Genomic DNA, 9,069 nt, shown 5'->3' with positions numbered 1-9,069 from the left:
TATAATCCCTCTGCAGATCAATACCCTGCCTTTGGCATTTTCTTCACATAGCAAAAGAACACTTCTTCTGGATTACTCATGGAAGAGACTTTCTACACAAAAAGCCTTATCTAGCTCATTAAGAGAAGTAGCTTTCCCACCCCCAGCAACCAGACTGAAAATGTACAAGCGTGAATACTCAGCAGATCAGCACAAACATTAAACAGAATTTCATCCTAAATGCTGATCTCAGATGCAGCTGATTTCCACAAATGGGAAGTTCTCCATAAGCCATGAGCTGCACTTAAAACACCTCCCCAAACTTGTTCAATATCAAAAATGACAGAAGCATGTTAGAAAATACAACAGAAATATGTACTAGAAATGAAATCTGATGGAGACAGCTGGCCTTTTTGTCCACAAAAGGTTATCATTCTCAGAATATCTACCCATCCATTATAGATACTACTTAGCAAATTTCACAGTTTAACAGTCAATTCTTAGTGATTTAAGTACACATCTGTACTTTCTTTCTATACATAAATACCTCTCAGCACAGGAAAGACATGGACCTGCTAGAGCAAGTCCAGAGAAGGGCCACAAAACTTATGAGGAGGTGAAGCATCTGTCCTGAAAAGATAGCCTGAAAAGTTGGGGCTGATCCACCTGGAGAAGAGGAGGCTCCAGGGAGATCTTGTTGCAGTCTTCCAGTACTTACAGAGGCCCTATAAGAAAGATGGGGACAGGTATTTAACAGGGCCTGTTGCAAGAGGACAAAGAGTGATGGTTTCAAACTGAAGGAGGATCAATTTAGATTAAAGAAAAAAACCTTTTACAGTGAGGGTGGTGAGACACTAGAACAGGTTGTTCAGAGAGATGGAAGATGCCCTATCCCTGAAAACAGTCAAGGTCACATTGGACAGGACTCTGGGCAATCTGATGTGGTCAAAGATGTTCCTGCCAATGACAGAAGGGTTGGACTAGAGACCTTTAAAAGTCCCTTGCAACCTGAACTGTTCCACGATTCTGTATGCATAGGTACATGTTGTACAATACAGCTGCTATGTGATGGTTTTGCTATACCCTCTTTTCAGAACTGTTCTGCCTTTTAGCACCTAAACCATTCCTGGTCAATGGATGAATCTGAAACCTGCAATAATTAGAACCATTAAGACACATTTTCAACAAAATTTTTCCACCTGCTCTTCACTGACCCTTGTGATTCTAAAGACTATTTTAAAGGGCTCATAAAATTTTGAGAAAAGCAAGACTGCCTAAAAGCTTAAGTTATGTAAAGAGGGATGGATTTTTACTGAAAAATATTAGGGACTTGTGAAGCAAAAATGGCAAAAAACTTTCAACATTAAGAACTTCCAGATAGGACAGTTCATCATTCAGATCTGAGGATGATTTAACATTTTGACACATGCTTCTACTGCACAGAACATTGCAACTCCTCTAGTATTGATATACATGCAAAAAGCATACACAAATCTTGAAGGAGCAGAGACAATATCTGAGTGCCTTGTATATCATGCAAAGTAACAGGACTTTATTCCTGCATCTAAGAGTGAGACTTTTTCAGCTTCTCTTGGTTTTCTTATATTTCAGTGACACAATGGATCTTGGAAGCAGAGGAAGAATCCACTGCAGCATGAGACTCACCTGCTCTCTCTTACTCATGGCAGTGTTCTGTGTGACACCTTTCCTCTGCCATAGTCAAATTGATCCCCTGGCTCTGGGGCGGGCAGACCCCCAGTGCTGGGAATCCTCCTCGGCTGTTTTACTAGAGATGAGGAAGCCTCGCATTTCTGACACTGTCAGTGGCTTTTGGGACTTCATGATCTTTCTGAAATCCTCAGAGAACTTGAAACATGGGGCTTTGTTCTGGGACCTGGCACAACTTTTCTGGGATATCTATGTGGACTGTGTGCTTTCCAGAACCCATGGCCTGGGGAGAAGGCAGCTGGCAGAAGCTGAACAGAAGACAGCTACTCTACGTTCTCAGTTCACAGGGAGAAACCAAGGTCACTACTCCTTTAATATGCATCTAATGGGCAATAATTAGAGTTTAGTGGGAAAGAAAAGAGATTGAGGCCTATTGTGCTGTGTGGTAACAATACAGAAACAGGATAGTGCTGTGCAAAAACCCCCTACTCCTCCCAGTGAAGTGTAGAGCTGTGTTTATGTTCAATGTGATCTCAGTAAAAATTTGACCTCTAAACAATCTAAACGCTAACAACAGCTTTTAAGTTTCTGTTTGATAGGGCAGGAAAAAGCAGCAGAAAGTATAATACAGAAGGATTCAAACAAAGAAGGCAGCTCAGCAACTGAATATACCAATACATTCTTCCACAGTTGTACTATGAATAGGCTAGTTCTGAACTCCCCATTCTGAGAGGAATGCACTGGACTGGGCTGTTGGGGAGAGTGGCAGCCTTTTGGCAGAAGGGTAAGGATATGTCTACCTGCCATCTAGCTTTCAGCCACTAGATATTTTCCATTTCCATACTGGTAACTTCACCCAACACACAAAGGAAACAGGCCTAGGACTTAGATGCATGCAGACTTTCAGACAACTACAGTTCCAGGGAGAACACCACTACCTGTGACACTAAATGCTGTAACTCCTAGTCTCCAGGTTCCCTGTCCCTACTCCATATTGTCAATTGCCATCCTCATTTCCAAAAGGGAGATACAGTATAGCTTTTCCTAAATCTCAGTCCCTTCCAAGGCTTCAGCTCTGATCCTGCTACCAACAAATACATCCACTACAACTACAACAAATATATCCAGAATATCCACTTTCACATTGGGGTAAGTGCTATAATTTGATGGAGAGGTAGAGGTGCTGTTGCCATCACCAACAGTGTAGTGCATGGGCCCACGGTGAGAAGGCAGAACTGCCTTTACATTTCAACAGATTGAGAGCCTTATCTCTACTTCCTAGAGCAGTGTCTTAGTTATTAACATGTTTGGGGGAACGTTCATGGAATAATGAAGAGCCCCTCTGAGCAAGAACCCATTAGAGTGTCTCTAAAAAATGGACTTCAACTCAGGATTCTTGCATCCCAGGGACAGTAGATCACCAGATCATCCCCCTCTTGCCCACAAACTGAAAACACTTTTAAGTATTGAAAGCTAGACTCTGGGACAGGAAGGACTGAGAAGTCCTTACCCTATTACCTACAAGCAGTATCCCAAACTTTGAGATAGGAGTTGAGTTTGAATCAATCCCTTCAGATTGAAAAATGCACACACAGGGTCAATTTCTAAACTATGAGTCAAACAACCACTACCTGCATTTTAAAAGCAAGGACTGCATCCTATCCTGCTCTGCAAAGAGCCTGAGTTCTGACTGGACCTTTACTGTGTTGTCATGCAGCACAGAACACCTTTCTGGTTTTCAAGTGGTCTTAGACATCACACAGACAACAAGTAGCTCAGTCGTTACCAGACTGATGCACTTTTGGGTGCAAACAGAACACAGCTTTAGACACATGAGGTAGTAGAATTGTCAAAAACTGACATAATCAGCCAGGTTAAAGCACCAGATTAATTTTTGTTTGGGATTACACCTTCAAATATCACTGTCTAAACTCCCACTTAGCCTTTTGTTTACATCTAGCTCAACATATCTATATCACACTGTGATTTTCCTAAACAAAGAGCTTTTGTTCCAATCAAGGTTAAAGAGTAACAGTCTGATGGATTTTGAAGAATCAAATTAAGGGTTTTATGATAAATGCTGACTATTTTTCACTCTAATACAAGGAGATTTTAAGTACTACTAAATAGTGACACCCTCTTTGTTTTGTGAATTGTAATCAGTTAATCTAGTTTCTCTACACAACAATCTGTCTGTAGCAGCTTACAGCAGTGACAGATTTTTTTTTTTCAGAGGAGTTATTTAACTTCTCATCCAAGCCTCACAGTCTCTTAACAAAGCCAGCTGTTTTAATCTCTGTAACCTGTGATCCTACTGCCTTATTTCACCAGTGAAAGTAGAAATCAACTGGTAATAATTGCAGATAGAAATCACATAGTGAATGATGAGGAATAGAATTTCCACTTGCTATGCATAAAGAGAGGTACAAGCCTGTTTTCTCAGCGCCATGAGCAGCACTAACAGCACTTAAATTACCTTGTGTACTTCACATCTACATGGGTGGGTATAAATAGCTTTCAGTAGACTTGTTCCAAAAATCCAAAAATAAAACAATTTTTTTTTGCTTTATACTGTTACTTTTGCAACAGTTGGTAACTTTATTGCCTCATACCCAAGGTTTTAATCTTATTCCTCTTAAATAGTTAAAACTAAAAAATAAAACAAATCCCAAACATATTGAACTGCAAACAGGATCATATGAGGAATGAGGAGCAGTCTGTAACCTGCATTCACTGTAGTTCCTTAAACATACCACTGAATTGGAAAAAGCAAGACAGAAACCTGAATTTGGCACAGAAATGCGGATGTTAAGGTGTTATTATTAGCATTACATTTCAGAACTAATGGATAAATCTTACTCATAAAGATTGAGAATCAGGAACTTTTACGGAGAAAAAAAAAGTCCTCCAAGCAAAAACAAAACAAACCAACCAAACAAAAAAAACCCCCAAAACCCCAAACAAAACTATTTTGCCACATCTTAGAGGCACTTCCACAGTTACCCATACTTGGTCCACCTGGGAAACAATTCTCTTCAAGTGTGCACCAAGAAGCAGGAGGAGTAGCCTAGTTCTAGACTTACAGATTTAAACATTTTTATGGACCAGTCTAGTCTCTCCAGGCTTTTGACTGTATTTACAGCCTAAAGATACTCTTAAACTGTACACAATCCATGAAATTGACTACGAAATTGGAACAGTTGAATAATCTGACAAACTGTCTCAATCCACCTAAAATCACACTTAACAGCAGCATTTCAACTTCCCTAGATATTCTGCAGAGAAGTGTTAAGCAGCTTTAAGTAGAGACAAGTAGGGAGAGTTTTTCAGTTACCTGGCCAAGCTATCTTTAGTAACTCAACCCTTTCCCCTAACAAAATCCAGACAATATTAAAAAGCAGATTTCATAAATGCACTTCCAATCTATCACAACACTGCAGTTACACTAGAGTTGTAACAAGCCTTAACCAAAAAAAGACTTTAGAACCACAAGGAAAACATAATTTCTCTACTCACAGCAATCTTCCTGACGAGCGGTTGTACAAGAAGATCCTCTTCAAGAAGCAACATAACACATCCTTTCTGGAAACTTCTAAAAGCTACAGCTAAACCCCCTCTGTGTCTTTTCTCCCTGCCCCAGCAGTCCCAGTGCCCCTTACCACTCAGTGGCCTCAGCTGTGCATACCTCTCTCACAGGTGCAGGTGGTAAGGCTCAGACCAGCCCTTGCACCTGGCCCAAGACACATGTAATTTGCTGTCCCAACTCTGCAGGGCGCCAGGGGGGTAGTGGGGCAAACGCTATTGTACAACGGAGCAAGTAAATAAGCAAGTCCTGTGTCAATCAGTTAATTTTTCAGAAGACAAATATGTCTAAAAGAAAGAAAACCAACCCACTGCCTTTTAGAGCTCATTGCAAAGAAAATACCCCATAGTTCCTCAAGGAAATATAAATGTGCTACTACACAGCGTGAGAGATCTCACCTACTGTGCAGAGAGGTTGATAACAGGCCAGTGAGTTAGTAGTATTCTCAGCAGAATTAAGCACTTTGGTTCTGCTAATTACAAATAGAAGAGTTTTATAGGAAGACTAAAGGAAAAGGTCCATACTGGGAAAAGATCAAAGTGACTTGACACTGAGAGGCAACATGCAAATGGAGGGATATGGCTATCACCAGAGCAAGAGGCTTGGGGCCAATGCTGATAAAATGAGGACCAGCTAAAGGCAGAGGAAATACAGATGTGGGAAACTGAGTATTCAGCTGCTCTTTGCTGTCTTGAAATTATTTACTTATATGCATTTTTATGTCACTTTTCAGGGACATTTTCTCATATTCAGAGGTCACCAGTTCTGAAGAAGAAAGACTCATTTGAAGACTTAATAAGTATCCACATACATAAGAGTAGATCTATATTACTTGGAAGAATCATTGGAGTGCTAGGAAAAAAGAGGAAATGGCATATATAGTCTAAGATTTTGATTTGTAGATAATTTTTAACTGTTACCCTTTATTATTTGCATTTCAATCCCCATTGATGTCAATTTATGTCGTGGAAGAAGGCATGTAACTTCGAGCACTATACCTCTAATTAACTTGGATTTATGGGTTTTCTTAATTACCTTTGAATTTAGTCTCCCCACTAAACTGCATGATTTATAAGCAGTTGCCTACTTTAATCTGTGTATACATCAGGCTTCTTGTAATACATGTGATCTGTTAAAACTGTTGTCTTTTGGGTGCCAAAACAGGAAATAATTGATCCTTCAATAAAACAGACAAGCAGAGAAGGAAGTTGTCAAAAAACCTCCACTGGTTCCAAGGCAGGATTAGAGAAGAGCTGGTGATTTTTGGTTGTATGCAGAGTGGTACACTTGTACAGAGAAACCCCTGCTCACAGACATCGTGCTACTAAAGAAAAATAGTACATATTTCTACATGAAAATACCTTCCAAGAATGTTTTCAGTTTTCCAGTAGAAGGGTTAATAGATTTTATCAGCTTCTCTGCTTTCACATCTAAAATGTTCAATCACAGAATTTCTCATACATAACTTGCATTTGCTTCTTTTTTAGTTCACAAGTTCTTTGTAGAAAAATCAATTTCTTCTGACCCTTATTGATAACACTAATAGGCAATGTGACACTAAATTAATGCAAAACAACTTATGGCAGGTAACATTTGATTCCTGTTACAATATAAATGATTTCTATTGCCAGACTGGCTGGATGAAACTATGGATTTCATCTTTCCAGGGCTATTATATTTAGTTGTTCATTCAAAGTTTCTTTCATTGAGCATGTAGCAGTATTTGGTGGGGTTTCTTTCTTTTTCCCAAATGCCCACAGTAAAATGGACTTCCTGGTTGTTCATCAACTTGCAGAAATAGGTTCGAGTAACAAAATATATAAAGAAATCTTGAAATGGCTACTGGCTTGAACAAAATAAGGTTTAATCATGGTCCCATGGAGGGAAATTCTGATTTAAGGAAGCAAACAAAAACTGTAAGAGGGCTGGCTAGCAGCTTCTGAATTTGTGCTTCAAGTTAAGCATGCAGCAAACCATTTAAAAAATGTTCAAGAGATGAGAGAACACTAAAGCAGGATAAACACAGGAACACAGAGTTTACTGTACTCAGCAACAGCCAGTTGCAGCCACAGCCTATGAGAGTGGTTTGCTACCTACATGGGATGGCAGTAGGAGCACTGTTACAACAGATTTACTCTCTGCTCTCCTGATGCTGTTAATTATTTGCATTATTGTAATATAACTTTAAAAACCCTCATTGTTGCACCTTTGTATCAATAGAAGAGTCTTCACTCACAGTCCCTTACAGCTAGCAAGACCAGCACCTGATGAAGAGTGTTTACGGGCTGGATGCCTCAGCCCAGGAGGATTGGTATTGGCATAGAGCAGATGCTACCTGTTCCCATACTCTCCCAAGCTCCAGCAAATGTGAAATCAGATTATCTGAACAGGTTCTGTTTAACTGAGATGATTTTCCACAAAGCCCTTTGGGCAGATGTTAGTGCTTCCACTTTAGATAGGTCCCACCTGCAACAACAGGATCCCTTAGGAAATGGCTCATGGCAGCTTTCTTCCTCCCTTCAGACAGAAATACCAATATGGGCTGAGATGATGTTTAGCTTAAATGAATTTGCAATACTTTTCTGCTTCAATAAGCTTCTTAATTAATAGGCTGTAGCAAAATTCAGCCTTTGAGGCACAAACAGGAAAGGACATGGAGGCAAGACTGACAAAACAGATGAATGTCTAGGATAGATCACACTATGGAGAACATCTGGAAATTGCTGATGTAAAGAGACAATCTGTGTTATTAATTGTGCTGAAATAAAAAAGGGAATACAACTAACTACATGTAAACCTGCAAGTGATAGAGTGCAAGTGATAAAAGAGTGTCTATATTAAAAAAAAAGCATGGGCTCTCAGTATGAGATGAAAGTAGATCTGCTATACAGGAACATTTAAAACTGTCACTGTGTTCAAAGACAGGATATTGCCTCCTAGCACTGTTCCTTATAAACTTCATGGCAGGTCTTTGAGTGAGCTAGGATTATTTTTGAGATACTGTTCCTGGCTTACTGTTTTTCAGAGTGTGTCAGAAGAAGGATGGGATGAACATGTCTGACTGAAGTTCCTTCACTGTCAGCTGAACTGAATAACAAAATAAAGATCTTGTGATTTTGTCCCTTTCATCTTACAGGGATCTGTGAACTAAACTACTGCTTCTTAGCATGGAAAAACAATTCCTAAAGTTTCTTTATTCTTTACATACTGACATAAAAGAAGAATTCATGGTAGTTCAGGAATATCTATCTGTAAGAATTTGTGCTCCAGGTCTGTTCAATGTTGCTTCAGACCAAACCAGCATTTGTCAGTTGCTTCTGTTTCCAACCAAGTTTAATTCAGACTCATGCACTAGAAGGAGGTTTGAAGCCTCATCAGAAACTGATGGGTATCTTCCCATAATCAAGAATCCTTGGATTGTTGTGTGTGTCTCTTGGTACTGGCGTATTGCAAAACCTACTAAGCTTCTATCTCACAGTATATTTATTTGTGTTATGATATGGGTGTATCCACTTTCCAATTACGTCATCATTATTTGTTCTCTAGGGTCCTCCCTCAATAAGTTACTTTTCTTAATTTTCACCCTTTTAACACTTCCTTTGCTAGAGACAAACCACTTGATCACTTGTTAGCTTCCAGTAGCATACCATTATTTCTTGCTGTAAATTCTTGAGTGTTTGCAGTATGTGTAATTCAGGCCTCCTTTGACCAAAACCAGCAGAAAGAATGAAGAATGTTCATTAATCTCACTACCACAGTGTAAGGTCTTTCAAGTAGATGGCTGGGGTGCTGCCAATAAAAAATAAGATTTCTAGCCTCTTTAATGAGTCAGCCAATTC

The 9,069-nt window shown here is 39.5% G+C and overlaps 1 protein-coding gene across 1 annotated transcript; it reads left to right on the top strand.

The window, feature by feature from the left end:
• The first annotated feature begins 1,589 nt into the window (after positions 1-1,589).
• Positions 1,590-6,376, top strand: FAM237A (family with sequence similarity 237 member A). The gene is made up of 2 exons (XM_066323304.1): positions 1,590-2,006; positions 5,964-6,376. The coding sequence occupies exons 1-2, from the start codon at positions 1,598-1,600 to the stop codon at positions 6,110-6,112; spliced, it is 558 nt and encodes a 185-aa protein (XP_066179401.1). The 5' UTR covers positions 1,590-1,597; the 3' UTR covers positions 6,113-6,376.
• The last annotated feature ends 2,693 nt before the right edge of the window (positions 6,377-9,069 follow it).

The sequence above is a fragment of the Sylvia atricapilla genome, chromosome 7, assembly GCF_009819655.1.
Source record: "Sylvia atricapilla isolate bSylAtr1 chromosome 7, bSylAtr1.pri, whole genome shotgun sequence".
Classification (NCBI taxonomy): Eukaryota; Metazoa; Chordata; class Aves; order Passeriformes; family Sylviidae; genus Sylvia; species Sylvia atricapilla.
Note: the sequence above shows the minus strand (reverse complement) of the source record. Positions and strands in the feature narration are given on the sequence as shown.